Raw genomic sequence first — 22,910 nt, 5'->3', positions numbered from 1 at the left:
TCATACTCTAATTACTGAGCTGTCAGTTATTGTGGAAAGTTTGGAGGCGTATTTGTCTCATCAAATGAATAACTCCAACTAAAAATTCAGATTCAATTACTATCTAGGACAAGTTAGCAGAATTGATCATTTCCTGAGGTAGAAAATCAAAGGGACGGCTTATTCTGGTGCAAGGAACCAGGCCTAATCCTCGATTCAAGGGGAGCGTTAATACTCAAGAAGCTCTTTAGAGCTGTTAAATGTGAAAGAAAACAGTGATTACTTAGATGCTTGACATCAGATGTGTGGTTCGTGAGTCAACTTAGTTCCATAGAAGATATCAGCATTTCTTAATGCGTCCTTAGGCATTCACAATAGACAATTTTTTCTATTAAATTTTTCTTAAAATCATCTTTTATATTTTTGCATAGTTTCCTGAACATGTATTTTCTTCTTCTGAATGAATTGTTCAATTCTGTTGAAGAAATAAATTTTTCATTTAAATAATTCCTGTTGATTTCTGTTTTATTATCAGTATGACCTCAGATTGTTGTGTTCTCTCGCTGAAATGCGTGGAGGATTAACTTTTTAATCAATGGAAGAGTCATTCAACTCAGCATCCTATGGCCCAGCCCTGCTATTGTGATGGAACTCTTGCATGCTACAGGGATTTGCGATTTTTTGTACTTCTTCATATTAAATACTATTTAAGAAACATGATGGTATCACTAATTTTCTCTTGTATGATAGCCTAAGCTCCAAATTGCTCTTAAAAACCTGATGGTGCCTCTAATTTTCTCTGAAATGAACTCCTCAGCTCCAAAAAAGCTCACTAAGTTGAGGCTGCGTCATGGAAGGTAACTCTGGGGTTTTGAGAAAGTTAACCCTTATATTCATTCAATTAAAATATCCTTATACAGCTCCAGAGTGAATTCATTAGCAGAATTGCCGCTTTGTGCAAGGGCACCCAAAGGTCAAAACAGTAAATTTTTGGCTGCAGCTAGGCAACCCTGCTCATTTTCTCGCTCTCTATCTATGCATGGAGAGTCGAATTGGATTAAGAGGATGGCTCTCTCGCAAGGCCAGAACTTCCTCCAAGACAGCATCAACTTTGAGCTTCTGTGAGTCTAAAAGTTTGTGTTAATAGAAACCAGTGGCACTATCACGTTTTTTGAAAATTTTACCGAAACAAATATAATAAATCGCAATTCTACATAGCATGGAAGAGAGCTCCTTTAAGCGAGGTACAATCCATAGATAGTCCATTACGCACATGTGTTCATTTTGTGGTCAATTCATGTCAAACAGAGGTACCCTACAATTTTTTGTCCAAGCAGGCAGTAATGAGATAAACATTTCACTTATTTTGGCATTTATTTACAAATGAAAATTTCATCGTTTGATACAAAAATCATGGATCCTGATAAACATAATTGGTAAAAAAGGGAACAATTTATGACCTTCCTTAAGGAATAAATACAAAAAAATTTTTCTTATGTACAAAAAATAATTTAATACTTCCTGATAGTTCCGTACTAGTTGAGCATATGTGATTTAAAAACATTGGAAGTTAAATGGAGAGTAGATCTCTAAAATATTCGCAGAGTAAAATATGGCTTTACTCTGAGCAACAAAGAAAAATCATCTTATAAGTAGGTCACAGTTGCATCAGTAGCTAAAAATTACCGCAGCATTACCGAGGACCAAGTTTTTACAGCAGATTTTTATGAAAAAGAAAGAGGGAAATTTGCACTGAAATTTTTTTCACATTTGTAATGGAGAGAGGTGTTTTACAAAGAGAGAAGAATAGGAAAAGAGCATGGAACAATTATTGGAAAATTAGACTAATACAGGCTGTAAATTTTATGGAAGAAAACACTTGAAGGAGAGAAGTTGGTAATCCTTTTCCTGGCTTACAAAAACGCATGTTTTAAAAATTGTACATAGTGCTAGAGCGTTGAGGAATATCGAGTATTGATTCTGGATGATTGTGTATCTAAAGTAGACACACGCTGCTGTTTGTCATGCTGACACAAATATTGCATAAAGTGAACACAAAAACAATTCTTTAAAATTCTTGAAGATATTAAAGTCACTTCTGAGCTCGATTTGCAATGCATGGTAAATTCTGAGGATAGAATCCTAAAAGGAACTACCATTTTGTTTGCTATCGATTGGGCTGAAATCGAGATGAATTTTGGAACATTCCTAAAAGTTTCACCATCAATATGAATTGCCAAGTCGAATATAGTTTTCATGTTTGTTCTTATAGAGTCTTGACTTGGTATTTTTGTATAAACTTGTACTTTATTTCTCAAAAAAATACAAAATTACTCCTGATTCCAGCAATTTATTGATCGATAGAAAGTGAATGGGTACGCTTACCAGAAAGTCAAAGTGTGGTTCAGGAGGGTGAAAATGGGGGCTGAAATTGGTCTGAAAATCTCAGGGGCAGACAAACCTCATTTTTGGGATCTGAGAGTTTTTCATATCTACTGATTTTTGAACTTCTAGTTTTTGACATATGAGAAGAAATACCTTCAGAGTGATGTAACTTACTGATGATATGTCACCTCTCTGAGGTGGAAAATGGGAAACTGTTGAGGGATATTCCAACCCTTGCCGAAAGGGGTGTGCAAGCAAACCCTTGTCTGTGAACTATCACTACATCTGTTTCTAAATACAAATTAACTTTCTTTTAGGGGTTTCTATCAGAAATAGTTGGCTACCTAAATTTAGCTGTAAGAACTTTGATAGCAATCAGTGAGGGTCTTTTCATCATAACTGCTTCCTGACAAGGGCCACTTAAACAGCTTACCAAAACTAATAAAGACACCTCTACAGCTGATTGATCTTTTTTAAGAAATCAATAAAATGCTTCAAGACAAAATAGAGGCACGAGTTGGAAAATTTAGGACTCGCCTTTTTACTGAAAGTGAAAAAAATTGAATTTTTTTTCTCCATGATTTTTTAGGTTATGCTTAGATCACACTATTTCTTGAACAATATTATGGAATCACTTTTCTAAGCTTCAGTCAGTCAGGAGACAAAAATCAGGTCTAAATGAGAATGAGGATACAAGATTACATTGGTTTTTGCTTTCAATCAAAAGGAAAGAGATAACAATCAAAGAAATCCTAGAAATTAGCTGTGCATCTTCAAATAAACGGACAAATTAGGGCACATAAATGTTTGCAACATCAAATTAATATCCTAAGTGGTAACATTGTTAGAGATTTCGGTAACATTAATTCATGGCTTTACACCCAGCAACATCTAGATAATTTGTCTCTATCTTGATGCACATTTACATGCATTTTATCATATTTAAAGTATGAAGACTGCCAAATTAATATGCAGCAAAACGACTTTTATACCATAAAAAATAGCGCTCTGTTGTACACTATGAAGTTCTCCAGAGGTATTTCCATGAAAAGCAACAATAAAAGATGCAAGGTACATACACAGCATATGTGTGTGCATATGTATGTTTGACTCTCCAGGGGAAAGGAGACCTAAGTGTAATGGAAAGAAAGTTTTAGGAGGGCAGAGTTTCCAACAGAATCTGCTCTGCATGATCTACGCAAAAATAAATTGCATCTCTTTAGTTCACTTCTAAGTCAAATGAGAAGGTAAAATTGCATCTTCATCCAACCATCTTGCTTTCTAAGCACGGCAGATTAAGTCAAATAAGAAGGTAAAATTGCATCTCAATCTAACCATCTTGCTTTCTGAGTACGGTAGATTGTAACTTTTGATAGCTTTTCAACACCATGTTTTTCAACAGCTGTCTTGAAGCTGTCACTATTCTTTTATGGTTTACAATTTTTATGCGGTTCTTGTGGTAAAATGTTTGAAAAACGCTTTGCTTGGTGCAAAACCACTGAATTTAAGTTTCTTGGCACTAAAACCCTTCTTCCCATGGATGAATGGTCACATTATTCACAATGTAAAAAACTACAAGACTAGGCACTTACATGTATACGAAACATAATCTTGGAATAAGTTCTGAATCATGATACAAATGGCCCTCAAACTGGGCCAGTTGCACTGGTAACAGAATCGTGTTTTGATGCTTGATTCTTGTAGATTAGCTAAAAATAAGAAGATCTGTCCAATCAGCAACTTTCTACATTGAATATTAACTGAGATATCGTCCTTTGAAAATCCAGGTTTTAGACATTATCCACCGTGGTAGTGCATAACATGGTATTAACTACCGCAGTGGATGACGTCATAAATTGAGTTTTTCAAAGCCCAATATCTCGGTTAATATTCAACGTAAAAAGTTGCTGTTTGGACAGATCTTATTATTTTTAGTTGATATGCAAGAATAAAGCATCAAAACACGATTCTGTGACCAGCACAACTGACCCATTCAGAAATCTCTAGTTTTGCAAAGTAATTTCTATTGATCAGTAAATCCTACAAGAATAAGTTCAAATAAGAAGATAACAAAACATTCAATTCTGAAACTCATAAAATATTCACAGATACCATACCTAGACTCAGAAGCTTTTTTCCTATATAATGAAATCTAACAGTTATAAAAATCCAGATTCCTTGTTGTGGAGCCACATTTCGGTGACTGCATATTGAATTTACTTTGAGACCACAACCTACTGTTTATCTAACATTATTGACAGACTTAAAACTAAATTTTTCCTCATATTATTGTGATTAATTGGAATACTTTCATAAACCTTCATGGTTGAATTTAAGGCAACTTAGTATCGAAGTATCAAATATAAAATAATGAATTTGAGGACAAACATTCTCATAGGCATTGTGCATACACAGTCATTTCAAAATAATTTATTTCATCCCTGATCAGGCTGTGTTAAAGATACAAACAATATTCACTTATAAACTTTAAAATACTAATCAACCAAAATGTATAATTATTAATCCGACAGAATTTAGCAATTATTATAAAACAGCTCGTGGGTTAAGAATATCTCAAAGCTATTTCTAAACTTTCGTGGCGGAGGAAATTAATGAAAGGAAATCAAACTTTTCAAAAGTTGAGTCTTAGAACTTTCAAAGCGGACGTACAGAGTTAATAGTCTGGTCTTGACATCGTCACCTTCCCGGCAAAGTATCACAAGCGCCATTTTTACCGAAATTGAGTTATGAATAGTTCCGAAATAACAAGATGCATTTACATACGAAAATAATCATTTTTTTTACAACAAATATGTAGAAATATGAATAAAAGTCGATTAAAGTTGATGTACTTTCGTATCACAAGCGCCATTTGGGAGAAAAGTATCACAAGCGCCAAGTTCGGCAACCGCCTACCTTTCTGATTGTTTTACAATTTTTGTCACGGCAGTCTTCGGAATGACTTGAAACTAAATTATTTTCGCATGTAATTACATCTCGTTATTTCGAATATAATATTTTTTTTAGACTAAATATAAATAAATATTTAAAATACTCCATTGAAGTTGACGAACTTTCGTATCACAAGCGCCATGTAAGAGAAAAGTATCACAAGCGCCAAGTTGGGAATAATCGCTCATCTTTGAGATTGATTTTCGATATTAGTATCAACAACTTTTGGAATGACTTGGAGCGATTCGTCACTTTTCGGCCGAAGTATCACAAGCGCTATTTTTATTAAAGTTGAGTTATGGGTAGTTTTGAATTAATAAGATGCATTTACATACGAAAATAATATTTTTTTTTAGATTAAAAATGAAGAAATATGGAAAAAACTCCGTTAAATTTGATGGGCTTTCGTATCACAAGCGCCAATAGATTCTCAGAGTGCCCCGAGAAGCCGATATCACAAGCGCCAATTTTCAAAGAAAAACCCGTTTTTTTAAAGAAATTTTATTAAAATTCGAAGCAGGGAGGTGTGCTGGATCTATATTTCAAGTTTCAAGCCAAACATCCGTCTTTTACGGTCGCAATTCAGTTTTTTGTGTCTCTTGAAAAGTTGGCAAAGTGGCGCTTGTGATACTTTGCCGGGAAGGTGACGACATGTTCTCCTGAATTAGGTTAAATGTAGGTAGAATAGGTAAAAACTTTGTCATACCATCACACAGTAATATTTAGAATATTTAGTTATGAATTATTAATTAATTCAGGGCCTGTAAATAAAGTGCGTAACAATTTAAAGAGAGAGTGAGGGGTCTGAGCCTGCTTGATGAAACATTAGAGTAGGGACAAAGAACAAATTTTTCCAAAATTTATGAAACATCGTTGTAAGTTGGTAAATTTAAAGCAGTAAGTTAGGAAAAAGGGGTGTCAAATGAAGCGTTACCTATTTTTGGTTCGGGGGTGTAAAACTGTGTTGCGGGTGCTAGTGTAGGAAAAAAAATCGGATTTTCAGCGTTTCGTATTTTATGAATGGCCCCTTCGCCAGATCTTTGATTTATCAATCCATTAGTTCAACTTGGTACTCCTTACTTTCAACCAAACAAGATCAGACTAAAAAATTAGGAAACATTTAAAATAAAAAATTGGCCAGATTCATGAGTGCCTACAGGAAGAGGGACCTTTATCCACAAACACTCACGATTTAGTTGTCGATACCACAACATAATAGTGTGCTACCAATGTGAGGAAACATGTGTCTAATTAAACCAGAGTTGTAGCTCCTTGAAGTTTTCAGGCCAAAAACAAAGTTTTGGAAAAAAAAACTATGAATTTACAATTCAGATCTGTTGTGATTAGGGTGAGAAATTCCAAAGATCGGCATCTCAAACGAAGTGTTCAACCCATATCAATAAAAGTACTCAGTTGAAAATTTTGCTTCCATAGACGATGATCTTTTTTTCCCTAGATAGCCAGATTTCATGCTCATTAAATTGGGAGCCTGAGTTGTTGAGAACATGAAAGGAGTGTGAATTCTAAACTAAGCTTCAATGATGAGATCAAAAAGAGCAAACCGTGTTCTGCTTTTCCTCTTAAATATTAGGAGCCACTTTGGCCCACAAGTTCAAATAGTATAAGCCATTTACAATTATTTATGAGCACAGGTAACTTATAGGATACGCGTCACGCTACTGCTGCATTGCAAGTTTAAAAAATTGTCAACTTTCTCAGGCACAAGGATAGCCCAACTCCCCCCCCCCCCTATTTATATGCACCGAAGTTTGATTTTGAGGCGCATGGCACTCAGGGAGGGAGGAACACTGAGTACAAATGAATCGGTACCAATTTGAGAAACTAATTTTTGCACCACAAATAAAGATGAAAAGAGATCGGGGATATTTTATGACTTTACAAAGTTGAAAAAGCCTTGTTATAAAAGAATACGCTGTCTCAATATTGTCAGAATCCACTTTCTAGACGAAGCTGAGGTTAAAAAACTCTCTTCGAAGAACGAAATTTTCCCTTCCAACTTGACTGATATCTGCACTTCAAAACTTTTATGAAGCTACAGTAGAGACACGGCTTCTTACAGACTCATCCTATACTTTTACATCTCTCTCACTGCAACCTTAGAAGTAATAACCCTTGCTGGTAAAGACACAACTCTGCTTTCATTTGTGAACTGTAGATATGCCCTTGAGCGACAAAATGACTCTGTGAAAACTTGAAATGACCAGTTTCATTGGAACAGACATTCACTGTATCTTCTTTTCATAATTACTTATAATTGTTACTTGTTAATGTTTCAAAGCAGAGTAATGAAAAATGACAATATGTAGGTAACTGTCAGGGGGAAAACGGGCCTCAAAACGCAACTCAAATTCGAGTTACGGATACAAGAGTATACAGGAATGTTTTACAGACCTTTTAGGACAAAAAAGTCAAATCAAACTGGGCTTATGGTGGTGTTCCATTTGCAACTCACAAAGGTAGCTCACAGAAAAAGCTGTAATAAATTCTAATCTATTATGCTCAAGGCGCAAAATTATCAAATGCGATGCTAAGTTTCCCTCGACACTAAAATGAACAACTTAACGTGTTTGGGTTGCATTTTAAGTGCCGATTTTACAAGTCCAAATTGGCCTGCATCTTATCTCAGCATGCATTCTACAAGCAAATACATATGATTAACCGCTCTAAACTTATTTTTCAGGACACTCAGGTGCTTAGTCTGTCGTGTACTCAAAATCCAATTTTTCGACCTAACATCAAAAGTCACTGCTGCAAACACTTCCAGGAACCAAGGTCGTTTTTACCCTACACACTCAAAAATAAGTCCTTATACAATTGCTTACAGAAGACAAAAAATTAATAAAAAAAATAAAAAATGATTGTTTTTTTGCAAACAATTCTGATAACCTAAAAAGAAATCTTAGAAAAAAGTAAATAATTTATGCTATCATGATCAGTCCAAAAAGAATAATTTTTTAAGGCTTGTTGTATCACTCAGGGGGCAACATTCTAGAGTTGAGGATAAAATTGAGTCGGAATGCAATGTCTGTTCCTTCCATCACTCTCTTTTGAAAGTATTTACAGGGGCTAATGAGAGTTTAAAATTTTGGATAAGAGTTCACCAACAAACTGGTTTTTTCTTGAAATAACACAAAGCGCTAACATATTTAGGTGTGACTGATGATTGAGTGATTTTGCCTGCGGTATTAAAACGCACTTCAGAAAGAAGAATTTTGCAATCCAAATCAAAATTTTGTTAGAATATTTTGGAAAATTAATTTTCTTCCTCTGATTAAAGAGCCATGCACAAAAAGGGCCAAAAACGGCCCATTTTTGGGCCCTCGAAATTGGGGTCGAAGTGAGGTTTTTTTTCATCCTTAGGGTGACCCTTTACACATACTAAAATTTCAGATTGAGTATACGCACCGTTTTCGAGTTATGGGGGGGCAAAGTCCCCGATTTTCACCCATTTTTGCAGGTGTTTTAATGTCGAACTCCGGCTGTTACGAGGTGCCAGATCTAGATATTGAAGCGCGGTTTGCGGTGATTTGTTCAGCTATTCCTGTGGTATTTTTCCACATCTTTCACAAAGCCCCAAACGGTTTTTCGGGGGGCTTTATTCATACTATCATGACCGTAAGCGCATCTTACTGACTTTACTTTGTTCTCTTCTCTCCGCGCCGCGGTCACGATGGTATTTTCTGTTAAGGATTTTTCTTCTTCTTCTTCACATTTTACCCATTTTCATGTCCTCTCCCTCTTTTCCCCTTTTTACCCCCTCCCCCGCAATCCAAACACTTCCTCTCAAGTACTTCTTCCTGTAAGGCAGATATGACGGGGTCATATGTGGGGGATTATTTTTCTTTCTTTACAATTGACGAACTTTTATTGAACAATTGATGAACTTACTTTTCACTTTTCTTCTACTTTTTACTACTTTTTTGTGGGAGTAATATGGTCACGTGAGGAGAAAGTGGAAGAGAATGTACCTAGGAAATGATAAATCAAACATAGAAGTGGAAAGAGAAACGTGAAAAATATGAATAAGAAATAATTCTTCACAGGAAACATCCTCATTTCTGCTGTGGAGGGAGCAAAATACTTCAAGTAAAGTGGAGCGGGCAGGGGGGGGGGAATACAGGGGTAAGGAGGGCCCTGTTAGGGAGAAGTAAGTTGGGTCAAAGTTCATCAATTGTAAAGAAAGAAAAATAATCCCCCACATATGACCCCGTCATATCTGCCTTACAGGAAGAAGTACTTGAGAGGAAGTGTTTGGATTGCAGGGGAGGGGGTAAAAAAGGGGAAAAGAGGGAGAGGACATGAAAATGGGTAAAATGTGAAGAAGAAGAAGAAAAATCCTTAACAGAAAATACCATCGTGACCGCGGCGCGGAGAGAAGAGAACAAAGTAAAGTCAGTAAGATGCGCTTACGGTCATGATAGTATGAATAAAGCCCCCCGAAAAACCGTTTGGGGCTTTGTGAAAGATGTGGAAAAATACCACAGGAATAGCTGAACAAATCACCGCAAACCGCGCTTCAATATCTAGATCTGGCACCTCGTAACAGCCGGAGTTCGACATTAAAACACCTGCAAAAATGGGTGAAAATCGGGGACTTTGCCCCCCCATAACTCGAAAACGGTGCGTATACTCAATCTGAAATTTTAGTATGTGTAAAGGGTCACCCTAAGGATGAAAAAAAACCTCACTTCGACCCCAATTTCGAGGGCCCAAAAATGGGCCACTTTGTGCATGGCTCTTTAACATTAAGGATGACAAAATCACAACGTCCTGAGAAATGGGTCGCCTTTGGAAAAGCTAAGAAAGTTAGAAAAAAGCTTTAGTATTCTTCTTAAAATTTTGAGGATTTGCCTCAAAATTTGGAATTTTTTTGTAATTTACAGCCGTTGGGTAGGGTTGTTGACAGCTTTTGAAAACCCAGAATCAAGGGTTTTGGAAGAAATTTTTAGGGATACTCTGAGACTGATGAAGAAATTCTCTGGCGTTCAAAAGGGCCTGGTCTAATCTCATGGATTAAATTTTTCCTTCCTATACCTTTCTTTTCTGCTACATCTATGTTCAAAACGGGGCAATGTAAGATGTGCAGACAATGCTGTTTGATACTTCAGCAGTCTCCGTTACAAAAGCGGAAAAAGAATGATCTCTAGAATAGTAAGAAACAAACAATTCAGTGACTTCAAAGTGTCTCCATTATAATTTCCTAGTATTCGAGGTTCCTCACGAATTTTGGCATCATGAACCCTACCTCTTTAACTTCGCAATGAGGAAAAACTTGGAAGTTTTTATACAGGACCTCAGAGACATTTGAAACGAAAAATTCCCTGTGTTCCTAAATCGATTCAATTGAATCTCTCCATTCGAAGAGGATCCAACTCGGAATTTTTACAATGTTCATTTTTTGCGTAGAAGCACTATATTTGTGGCTGTTACTCTGTTTTTATCCTGACAACATTTTTTTGAGATAGGTCTCTGTCGAACTAAGAGATTCAATTTTAGAAAAAACCTGCATAATTCCTGAGGATACTTTTTTTTTGAGAAGGACACTGTCTTATTTAAAGCAGAGCTTGTCCTTCTTGCTAATTCCTTACCAATAAAAGGCTCCTAAATGACGTATCTCGTTTATGGTGTTTAAAAATCTCCCCTTCCATATTATTTCTGTGAAGAAGAACAAATCAACGCCATTTCTTGAACTTTTATCAGACGTTTTCTTCCTCAGCGGAGAAAAATCAAAGAAAGAAGTGACAATGAATAGTTCTTCATTTGAAAAATGAAATGTGACAGGAGGTCTGCTACATCGCAAACCAAGACACGTGGTTTGGGAGTTTCACCATAGTTATGCTTCATCTCTTTCTCAAGTCACCGACCAAAATACCGACAAATTTGCTTTTCATTGGGTGAACTTGGAACTTCCGTGGTACTTTCCCCAGTTCCCTTGACCAATTCTGTATTCTGTTACCTCCTGAGTATTTCCTCAGCTTTTAGAAATTATTGCAGAAAACATCTGATTCAGAGCCAGTTAGAGGCAGTGTTGCCAAATATATGGGACGAACACAGAAATTTGTATTTCCCACACATCTGTAACAAGACCGAGCTTGATTCACATATGGTGCAGAAATCCTATCCGCCTAGCAACGCTGATTACAAGCTAGGTCTCAATTCCAGGGAATAAATTGCTACATTTGTTTAGGCAAGATGGTAATTTAAAAATAATTCATAAAATAAAGTAAACTGATGTTTTTATCACCTGAGAGAGGATTTTTCTGCACAGTCCTCACTCAGATAATACCGAAGATTCTGAACAACGCATCCAGGCAAATGAGTAATTTACAAATTTACAGGTTTTTCAAATTTATCAAAAACCAAGAGAAGTAAAGGATGTATTCCTAACCTATTTTTAACAGACGTAATGACCTCTAAATGAGAGAGTCTTCCAGTAATAAAAATCAGGAGAAGGGTCGATAACACAGAAAACTGCTCGGGTAAATTCTGAGATCATTCACCAGCTCAGCAAACCCGTGGAATTCCGTCTCATTGCAAACTTAATATCTGAATCACTGGCTTGCTGAAGAATCACCTAGAAAAAAAAATAACCATACAGTTAGTGAAACAAGTTTGATTCGTCAGCATAAGAAATCAGACCAAAGAAGAATGAACCACTGCAGCGTTAGCAACAAGCTAATTTTTTCATTTAATAGCTGATTTTGGAAACCTTCAATATTTTTAAAGTGTTTTGCAAGAATTTTTGATGAGGAAATGTTTATCATGATGCTTCAATTTCTGCCCTGTATAAGGATCCAATTTGATGGACTTTGATTCCTGATTTCCAAATTTTCCTGATTCCTTTTGGATGGTCAGATTTTGAAGAGAGGCCACATTTGCCTTATAAAAGTCATTAAATTGGATAAAAAATCAGGACAATTTTGGATCCAAATAAGATTTAGCCTTTGCTGCATCCTCTAAGACTACGCTTAGCACTCCGCTAATACACAAATAACAATATCTTGCCATACACTGTTTAATGGAGCTTAAAAGAGGTTAACCTCTGATTACACACAGGTTTATTGAAATAATTCCAGAAAAGTTTGCATATGAGGACTTATATGTAACAATAGCGGTCTCTGACATCTGCCATTTTTAGGGAAAACAATTTTTTCGGATTCTGGAGCCCTCAAGAATACCTGTGCAAAGTTTCAGACTTCCAGCGCAATTTTTCGGCGAGATATGAACTGAAATCCATGTTATTAGTAAAAACAGAAGATATGAGAATCCACTGTTCTCCCCAGCCGGTGCGGAAGGACACTGTAGAAATTCGAAAGCACTTGCGATAACTGCTCACGTATCAGCCATGGGCTGCAGCTAACACTCAAATGATACGTATCGGGTCCGTCTCGCCAGAATTGTTGATTTTTTAACTGATTTTATATTTTGTTCCTCATTTTTGTTGTGGCAGTTACAAAAGGTTTAGTTTTTTGTTCAATTCGATAAAATGACTCAGCATTGACATACTTTTGGTTCACTTCATTCGTTTCACCAGCCTTAATCCTCCTGAAGACATTGTTTCATGCATAAAAAAATGTTCTCAGTAAAAAAAAGCGGATGTCACATTTTTTTTCAAATCGCTGTTACTCCTTCCATTTTTCACTTACATAAATTGTAAAACGCGTGTTTTTTACAGGAAGAGTTGCTCTTCATGAAAAGCTTCATAAGAATCCTCTAGGTTCTGCACGACAAAGTGCAAAACTTCGAAAACTTCGAACACGATTTTCTCACAAGGTGAAAACTTGACATCCGCTATTGTACATATAAGTCCTCATATCTGGATAAAGTGTTGTGGTTGATGATTTTTCGAGTCTAAAAATAAGTGATGAATACATTAATTAATTTTCAAAAAGAAGGACATAAATAACTGTAAACGTACATTTAACTCATTTTGACTTTGCTTTTGCTTTGACTGGAATATCAAATAGATCACACAATCCTTCCGATTCTAGCAAATTGAAATAATAATCTTTATCTCCAGGGGGAGGACTAAATCGCACGAGAGAACCCAAGCCTGCAACAAAGAAAGGAAAACATAAATTAAAACTGCGCCCATATATAATAAAATTCCCTTAAAAATAAGCTGACAAAAAAACTACAGCGTGAGGAAAAACATGGAGCTCATTGCAGCACCTTAGTATATTGTATCGGTGGGATCTTCGTAATTTTAGACTTTTTGCATTCTAATCCAGCATTTCTATGCCATAAGTATGGTGGATTAGTACTTCAAACTCCACACTTCCATCTGCGACAACTCTGATTTAATTTGACATTTTTGGTCCAACATTTTCATAGAACACTCCTTTGTCAGATACTAAATTTGAAGTCTTTGAGACATAATGTTCCTTTTCTTCAGACAGTAACGTGTCAGGGTGTCTACTGAAATTTCGTTATGGATTTCCCTGATACTTCACAAGAAATTTCCTGATATCTGGCATTAATTAATTGACACTCGTTTGATTTTACGAACAAACATATTTAATGAAGTGAATCAAATGTTTCACTTTTGCAGGTTCTATACGGCATGTAGTTAAAAAACGCCTGATGCACTCGAAATTTCCTGACCAATGACCGATTTTCCTCATATTGTCCTGGCTTTTCCTGATAAAATCAAACTTCCTGATATTCTCCGGTTCCTACTGACAATACACACTCTAAATGTTTTTTAATCAGAAATCAGAGAGACAAATGGTTTCACGAATTTGAGCTTTTTCCTAAGGACCGTCAAAATGTAAAAAACTGAAAAGTTACCCTTTCCTACTTTCACATCTTAAAATTTACCAAACCAGACAACCATTTGAGTGTTCAAACTGAAAGGCGGAATACTTACAGGAATCTACAGCAGAATCTGAGGTTTCCTCAGGCAAGTTGGAATCCAGTTTCATTTTTTTGCTGGAACTACTCCTATCCTTGTTCTGAGCATCCTGTAAAGAAATAAAACCGATGAAGATGAAACTCATACCGACACATTTTCAAGATGATTCCTTGAATTTTCAAAGTGCCTCGAACTTAAAAATCAAGTGAAATGTGAGACACAGAATTTGATATTTTCTTGCTTTTGAGGATTCATTTACTGGCACTTCAGTTGATTGAAAAAATAGTGCTTCACTTGACAATTCTATATCATATTAGACATTGTCAGCATTGCATGACTGCAGTCTTTTAGAGCAAGACTGTAGCTCTGAGAGCACTTTTCATACAATAGAGGGAGAAAACAAAAACAAAAATGACTGAATTTGACCAAAATATACCTCTCAATGGCATTATATGGGCATAACATTGATAGACCTTTACGAGGCAAAGCAGCCAAATCATTGAGCAGAAAAATCTACAAACCTTGCTGGATTCTGGAGATTCTGTGTGATGTACAGTTGTGGCTTCCTCAAGTCCTTCACTAACGAGCAAAACGTTGATTGGTTCGCCAGTTGAAGACTTTAAATGGATTTGATGTTCTTTCTTTCCGTCTGCTCCTTTCTGAAAAACAAAATCATGACCCTCTTCGAAACGCATTCACTTTGGTAGATCACCTGTTTTTCACTACCTGGCATTATCACCAATCTATTGCTTTAGAATTTTTGACTATTCTTCTATTTAACGCTTATCTGTACATGGAAAAGCGAGGTAAGATCACAGAAATAAAGCCTGGGTTGAGAGACGTCTTGCATCGACTAGACTAAGCGCTTACAGCTATTTTAAGTCAACAGATATTTAAGGGTGAATTCACACTTCTCTAACAAAAAATTGTAAAGATGGACTTGGAATAAGGGTCTCTTAATACAGCAAACTGGGCTGATACAAGTTTAAAAAAAAAAAAAAAAAATCAGCAGTTTTTAACAGATTTTACAAAATTCCGAATACAACTTTCTACATTTTCAATTTGTAAAACTACTTATTATGAGGGAATCTGCAGACACCGGTGAGGAAGACTTTTACAAACCCTACGAATTTTTGATGATTCTTCATATTACTATCAGGGGCGCAGAATTTTCCAAGCTTCCACATTATTTTCCATCAGTTTTCCACAAAATGTCCCGCCAATTTAAAAAAATATGACCTTTTTTTTTGTTTTTTGTTGACTTTCGACTGATGACTCTTCAAAATTTTCCCTCCGTCTACATTTTAGGGGTTTTTCCACATTTTCACTCACCCTCCCCTCCCGCCCGTAGTCGGACGTTTTCTCCACCCCTGATTACTGTTCTCAAAGTGTTTGAATTTGGCAGAAAACAAGCCACCACAGTTTATTTTGATCCACAATTGCCATATCTCTGTACTTTCTTTAACTCTTGAAAATCTCATCGACTTCTTTTTTTCCAAAGCCAGAAGCATTAATTTCTGCTTGCTTATTGTATTATCTGAGAGACGATGGTAACAATAAAAATATTCCTGTGGCTTTCACCACTTCTGCGGCTGCAAATAATTTTAGAATGACAAGTTACTATTACCTGTTGGGCAGTTGGTACCTCAAGAGAGGTACCGTTGGGAGCTTGAATGGCAAGTAAGGTACCATCATCAAAAGTTTGGCAAACATCTTCTTGACAGACATATGCAAGTCTGCTGTTGACTTCATCTTCCGTAACGTTTTTTATACTCTGCTGCACCCACTGCAATAAACAAATAATGATAGTAATGACTTGATGATTGAGATAAAAATTAGAGCTTGTAAGGACTTATCATTTTTTAAGAAGTGCTTTTCGGGATTAAAATGGTACAAGATAGTGAAACAAAAGGGAAAAAACCTCCATGACTAAGGGAATTAAAGTGTTAATAACAGCAGGTCACCAGAGACAAAGAAGCTCTGAATTACGGCAAATTCTCTGATAACTAGCAGGGCTACCAGAGTGTCCTATTTCTTAATTTCTTTCACTGTTGAACACAAGAGATATACCTAAGTCACCTGGCTACATAGTGATTATTTATTTATACATTTGTAATCTTTTCAATGTTTTTAAATTTATATTTTTTGATACGTTCAAATTTGGAAAAAGTCTGTAAAAATTGCAGAGATATCAGCACATGAAATGAAACAATCAAGTTTACATTTCTTGTAAAATTTTCTATTGGGAGTGCAAAAAATAGCTTTACCTGCATGTGTTTGTCTACATTTTCTTCCAAATTTTCGAGCAAAGTGAGTTCTTGTTTTAACCTCTTTAGCCTTTCTTGAGTGTCACCTGTGCTACATCCTGGCGCTGATCCTCTGTTAACAAGGAAACAACAATCGATGAGATGTTATAACAACACTTGTGAAAAAATTGAATAACTTTTAAGTAAAATAGTTTTAACTTTACAGTAAATAACGGACAGGAGTGTTCATTCCCCATATGCCTAAAATAGGCTCTCTTCAACTGTCAGTCATTAAGAAATAATCACAAATTGCATTTCTCTGAGACGGCGAAAGGCCAAAAGCCCCATGTCTTGTCAGACAGGATAGAAAATTAAGATAAGAGTAGAAGATTAGATAAGATGATGCTTTATTTCATAAAAGTGCACAATGGCTATGCAAATGTGTCAAATATACATACAACATTGAGTGGCTGGCTCAGCCTTCATCCATGAATTTTATAGCTGAATAGGGGCATGTTGAATAGAAAAAAAAATTCGAGATTAATGTCGAAACTTTATTGGTTTGCAGCTGTTTTCAGATAATTTATCATACATTTTTCTTCCTGTTTGCATACATGTATTATCAGAGTTGAGAGCCATTTCATAATCTTTTCCTAATATGTTCGAGGATATTTTCAAATCTATCTAGCGAGTTAATCTCCTTAACGAAATATCTGACATACTTCTTACAATGGAACACTAGACAAGGTATGAATTGAAGCATTCAGATACATGTTTCTTAATCAGAATTTTATGTAGAACATGATTCGCGCAACGAATATTACTGAAACCAACGCCTAACGGAGATATTAACGTTTTTATTTCACATTGGTTACGATAAATTTGAACTGCCCGCTCACAAGAAACTCAAAGCTCTACGTGAGTCAAATCGCGCACTACAGCGGTTTCAGCAAGCTTCTCAATCGAGCATTGTTCATTCCCCACCATGTGTTTTTCAAACTATAAGTAATTTGCTATAACTGAGCTAAAGCGTCAAGATTGAGGTTGCCAGATTTTTTTTATCGCAGAGACGTTCATGACAACGTTTAGCGCGCGATGTGAATCACGTAGAGCATTGAGTTTTCACGAGCGGGTGGTTTCAATTCACGCACCAAGAATCATTAAATATCTTCGGAAGGAGTTGATTTCGGTAATTTTCATTGTGCGCGTAGTATTCTACGTGAAATTTTGGTGAAGAAACATGTATCAGAATGCTGAAATTCGTACCTTGTCTAGTGGTCCATTCTGATTGATTGAGCCCCACACTGTATGATTCATTGAAAAATTATTACGTAAAATACAATGGATGCATTGCATCTTTCCAAATTCAATTCATGTGCTGGAAAAATTTCTCATTTATGAATTAATTTTGGGAATTTGCAATAGGTTTAATGCGTTCTGCGTAAAATTTTTTGGTGAAAACATGTACTGTGGAGCTTAATTTCTTGCCTCAACTATTGGTTTGATGCGTTGTTGTAAATTCTTTTGATCATTTTATTTATTTAATTTCTCATAGTTAATTACTTCGGCTATCGAGTTCATTATTCAAGAATTTCATTTCTTCAAAGGACCCAACTGATGTTTGAGAGTAACTTTCCTTAAAAATAGAAAGAGAAATATTAAGTTAGAAAAAGTAAAGTCCTTAAATGCCAGCACTTTATTTTAAGGCTGAAATTTTTTCTTTCGATCATTTTTCCTAGGGCCACCTTTCTCATGTTCATCTTAACGACTTCTTGAAGTATGTAATATTCTTGCACTTACTTCCATTTTATGATATTTTTATTTTTCTTCTCTATGAGCCCGATGCCCTCTAGCACATTGGTAATGTCATAAATTCTTCTTTTTTGTTTGACTTCTAATGCATCTGCAGCCTGGAAGAAAAAATTTGTTTACACAGTTAAGCCATAGAAAAAGTGTTGTTTAAGAGACACCTTTCATACTCACTTCTTTGGATGTGCACAGAAAATTTACTGATCTAAAAGAATTTGTCTAGTGTATGATAGAAAAATGGAGCATCACAGAGACGCCTTGGATCATTGTCCATGTCTTATTTCCTTCTACTTCTTAGAATCAGGGTCCGATAGCTAGGGCAACAGCACCTACCGTGACTAAGTAAATAGAGCTGACTTTTAGGGGAAACAATTCTGATTCAAACATATAAAAGGAGCGTGGGATGGTAAGAACCACCGACATTGCACTATGAGAAAATTTATCCCAACACATCAACACAATGCCATAAGACAACAGATGCTAAGTGCATGTTTTGCTTGCGATTCATGTGTAGGGGATTTGCAACTGGAATACTTTCCCTACAGTACAATTTCTTAAGGAACATGTTGGTACCACTATTTTTCCCTTAACAAACTTAAATGTTCAAAATAAGCTTTTTAAGTTGAGGCCGCAATGCACAAGGTCCCCTGTGCAAAAACTGAGAGTCCGCCTCCAATGATAATAATTCAAATCGCAGTCTAGATGTGATCCAATGGATTATGAATGCATCAGTTGCTGATTCCTAATGTACTAAGTAATAACGCTGTCATAATCTACCATTGCAAAGTACATGGCCGAAAAGCAAGGTTACATTTTTAAACCTGACCACACAGCGCATTAATCACTAAGTGGCACGTAGACTATCTCCCCTTACTGCCTCTCAAAAATGATGACCTCATGTGGTTATAAACTGTAATATCTGTTAAACAGGAGAGCTAATCAGATGATGAAGTTTGTTGTAGAAATTGAACTTCTATCGCTCTAACCTAAAAATGTTTCATTGCAGAGAAATATTCATGTTGTCCAAGAATATCAGTTCCGTCGTACATAAACTATCTAATGTTTTGGGTGATAGATTGCCTATGTAATCCTTTCGAAAGGGCCATCAAATAATAGATTGAATAGATACTTATTTACATAAATTTGGACATGTGACTAGAGCGAGGCATTGCTTAAAAAGAGACTGCTGGAGGCAAGTGACTGAACTTGCTACGATAGGAACAAGTGGCTCCCCAGAGGCAAATTCGGGAAGGAGAATTGTAGATGAGAAACTTACCACTTTAAGGTGTAAAATACCATCGGGAGCTGACTGAAGTAACGAGACAAAACGAGTGGTGAGTAAGCCCAAGGATTTTTCGAACCTGCTCTGTTGAGGATCTAATTTTAACTCCAACATATCTTCGGGTACTCCAAGTTTCGGTTGGACATCTGCCATGATTTGAACGTTTCTAGAATACGATGATCACTAACAAAAACCATGAATTTCTGAACGCCACTTCACTTCCTTATTAGTAAGTTTATGCTCGCAACGTACAACTTATGGTTTTCAAACCCGAAGAAAACACGCAAACATTCGCGGATAGAGCGGGGAAGTCAAATCACTCACACATTCTCAATGTTGTGTAAAAATACCTGCGAAAGCAATCACACATGCACAGCAAGATAACGTTCCACTCTCGAATTCCCGAGAGCCGGCGAACCACCCCGGGAAAGTTTTATAATTCTTCCGATCGGGAGAAATTGATGATTTTCTGTTAGAGGTGACCAGCAGAAAATACTGGTGGATAATATGATTAAAGTCTGGGAGCAAGAATTATTTAAGGCGGAACTTTCTGGAGAGGAATAGGGTGGAAAACTAGTAGAAAATTAAAAATGTTCCAGTTTTCGTTCCTAAGCCAATTTCACATTCCGCCTCGACTAGTTATCAATCGCGGGTCGCGGGAAGTTCGAATCCTAAGGCGCCAACTTGGCTTGCGACTACCTCATCTACTTTTATCATTCGAGATCCTTTTACTCTAAGTGATTCTATTAATCTTTGTTTATTGGTATTTTTCTAATTAAATGTGTTTCTAACAGTTAATTATTTAATTCAATCATCAAGTCATATGATAAGAGACAAATTATGCCAACTCGTACGCAGTATTAATTGCCATCTTAGTCCCCGAAATTCTTTTAGCACATAGAAGGGGCCGACCAAAAAATAAGTAAAAATAAGCTACTTTAATCAATGTTTTAAACGGAGGCGCGTATCTGGCGCGACCTCAAAATATTCTTCGATTTCATCGAAATTTTAGCACCATTTTTTTACCTATTCGTACCGAATGAGGGGGGGAGGGGGGGGGGTCCCAATGGTATCTCAAAAATTGAAAAACCCTTACCTACTTTTGAAACACCCTCATCTCACCTGTTGAAATACAAGCATAAAGAGCTATGACACGCAGCTGAGGCGGCTGGGCTATACTCTCTTTTTTATTATACTCTCAAATTTCTAAAACTGCACTTATGCACCTTGTCTTCCAAGCCCCTCAATTACCTTGTACATAAATTTTACTGACTCCTTTACAGCTATAGATGTTTTTTGTTACCTGAAGGTTCAATGAGGAAAACAAGAGCACACGAGAGATCATTGCAAAAATTGACCGACTTTCAACGTCAAATCTCGAGTCTGCGCTCTGCTCATGCTTTACTTTTTTGAGGTGTACATATTTTGTTCAATTCGATCTTGATTTCGTTTCTCTCATTTTGTTCTCTGTGAAAATGGTGGTTCATTCCATATTTTCTGTGAAAAAATGAAGCATGAGGACAGATTGTTTAAATCGATGATTAAGATATAGCGTCCTCAGACTTTGCCTTCAGAATGCTTCTGCATTAAAGCAAAATTGAAAGAAATGTACAAGAGAAATTAGTCAAAAATGTAAAGCATACTTTTCCCAATTTAGATAACTTATGGAATTAGAAGGCATAATACGAAGCTAAAATGCCGCTTTTGACATTCTTAATTCCTTCCTCCTGTGAACTTTAAGACCAGGCATAAAAACTGGTATCTATTTGAGTGAGATGTTAAAAAAGGATACTTACCTAGGCCTTTACCCTTTTATCTGGAGGCAGTTTAAGGTGTACTTTGATTAAGAAAAAAATCGCTGCACCTTGATGGCAAACTAAAATGCAACTTACATCTCAATGACGGTGTTCCACGATTTCCGCCCCAATGGTTTCTTCACAAATCAAGTGAGCAAATTTTAACTGATAGGTATTTGTAATTTTTACAGAATAACATTCTACACACAAAATAGAAGCCGCATAGATTTGCATGAAATTACGTTGAGGTCATCTAATTGAAATATAAAGCTTGCTAGAGAGCTGATGATGTTGGAAACAAAAATATGTGATTTCCACACACCATCTGATTTGTCAAACTCACAATCAGACTGAGAGTATGTACTTATATGAGCCCCTCCACTGAATTAGGTAATTTTAGAGACTGTAGAGGCAAAATTGATACAAGATTGAAATTTTAAAAGTTTTAAGTAAAACTTTCAGAAGTTGTGGTTCTCCTAAAATTAAGTTGATAATTTCGAAAGAGGGCCATTTCTAAAATTTTGATGACTTGAGTTTTTTACAAGATCCTTTACTACTCCGGATGGATGGATAGCTAGTTTTAAAAAGAAAAATCCTCTTCTAAACAGTTCAATTTGCTATTAATGTCTAATTTTGAAAATAAGGGCAGCACTGTTCGACCAAAAATAAATTGTAAAGAAAATTCTCTCTTCACTTGTTAGCTCCTGGGCCTTGCCTGTCATCCTTTGATAGACTGCAGGAAACTGTTTGGTTTCGGCAACCAAAAGGAACTGATGATGTTATTGCTTTTATATTTGGAATTATTCCTTGCTTTGTTACACAATAGCAAGTATGTACTTTATTGTCATAATGGTATTAACACTGACATAGCACACTTCAGGGGAAAATTCTGAACGATTGAGAAATCCTTACTTCCATGCAGAATTTTAAGAATTGAGCATGAGAAACTGCCGATAATTTAAAAAAGGAGCTATTTTTGTTTCAATCTCTTCCTCCACCAATCGTTGCTGTAAGGACTACAATAGGGGCAGCGTTTAAGAAAAGGGAAACAAGCGATATTTTAAAGAAAACTGAGTTGAGGATAATTTTCTCCTGCAAAAAATCAAATGATGACAAAAATATATTATCCTCTTCCTTCTCCAGCAAGCTAATAGCATTGAAAACTTTTCTAACGTGCATGTCACATTTCAAAAGTAGACCCGTTTCGTTCGTCTGGCATGGATGAAACGCGTATGCTTTTGAAATATGAGATGCAGGTGAGTGAAGTTTTTAACATTTTAATTTTAACCAAGGTCAGGTGCGGGTTTCCGGTTACTTATTTTATATTAAACTAATAACGACTGCATATACAGATTCTATTGATCATTTATTTACCCTGATGATTAAACAAATGTGCTGTGTTTACTTAAGTTGGTGCTTTTTGCTTGTCTTGATTTATTTATTTACTTTTTTTTGCCAGCGCCATTGGGACACGGGAGAATACATTAGTCCAGAAAAGGTCGAGGGTGATTTCACTTCACAGATCCATTAAATCTTCATGGGAAAAAAGACTAGGTGATGAAGAGCTAGACATTAAAAACAAGGGA

At 36.1% G+C, this 22,910-nt stretch overlaps 1 protein-coding gene across 1 annotated transcript; it reads right to left on the bottom strand.

Moving 5' to 3' along the window:
* Positions 1–1,334: 1,334 nt before the first annotated feature.
* Positions 1,335–19,872, bottom strand: LOC109039852 (E2F transcription factor 2). The gene is made up of 8 exons (XM_019055532.2): positions 19,523–19,872; positions 18,238–18,347; positions 16,459–16,570; positions 15,819–15,977; positions 14,713–14,850; positions 14,207–14,300; positions 13,256–13,390; positions 1,335–11,911 (listed from the first exon to the last, which is right to left on the bottom strand). Exons 1-7 carry the CDS (start codon positions 19,679–19,681, stop codon positions 13,263–13,265), a joined length of 900 nt encoding a protein of 299 aa, XP_018911077.2. The 5' UTR covers positions 19,682–19,872; the 3' UTR covers positions 1,335–11,911; positions 13,256–13,262.
* Positions 19,873–22,910: the final 3,038 nt, after the last annotated feature.

The sequence above is a fragment of the Bemisia tabaci genome, chromosome 5 (assembly GCF_918797505.1).
Source record: "Bemisia tabaci chromosome 5, PGI_BMITA_v3".
NCBI classification, from domain to species: domain Eukaryota; kingdom Metazoa; phylum Arthropoda; class Insecta; order Hemiptera; family Aleyrodidae; genus Bemisia; species Bemisia tabaci.
This window is presented reverse-complemented; position numbering and strand designations above follow the sequence as displayed.

What these genes read in the sequence shown, in the direction of transcription:
- LOC109039852 (XM_019055532.2), bottom strand. Translation starts at nt 19,681, where the DNA reads ATGGCAGATGTCCAACCGAAACTTGGAGTACCCGAAGATATGTTGGAG. An exon ending in GTATTTTACACCTTAAAGTG is followed by an intron (nt 18,348 to 19,522) that starts GTAAGTTTCTCA and finishes TTTTTCTTCCAG; the next exon opens with GCTGCAGATGCATTAGAAGT. An exon ending in ATGTAGACAAACACATGCAG is followed by an intron (nt 15,978 to 16,458) that starts GTAAAGCTATTT and finishes TGTTTATTGCAG; the next exon opens with TGGGTGCAGCAGAGTATAAA.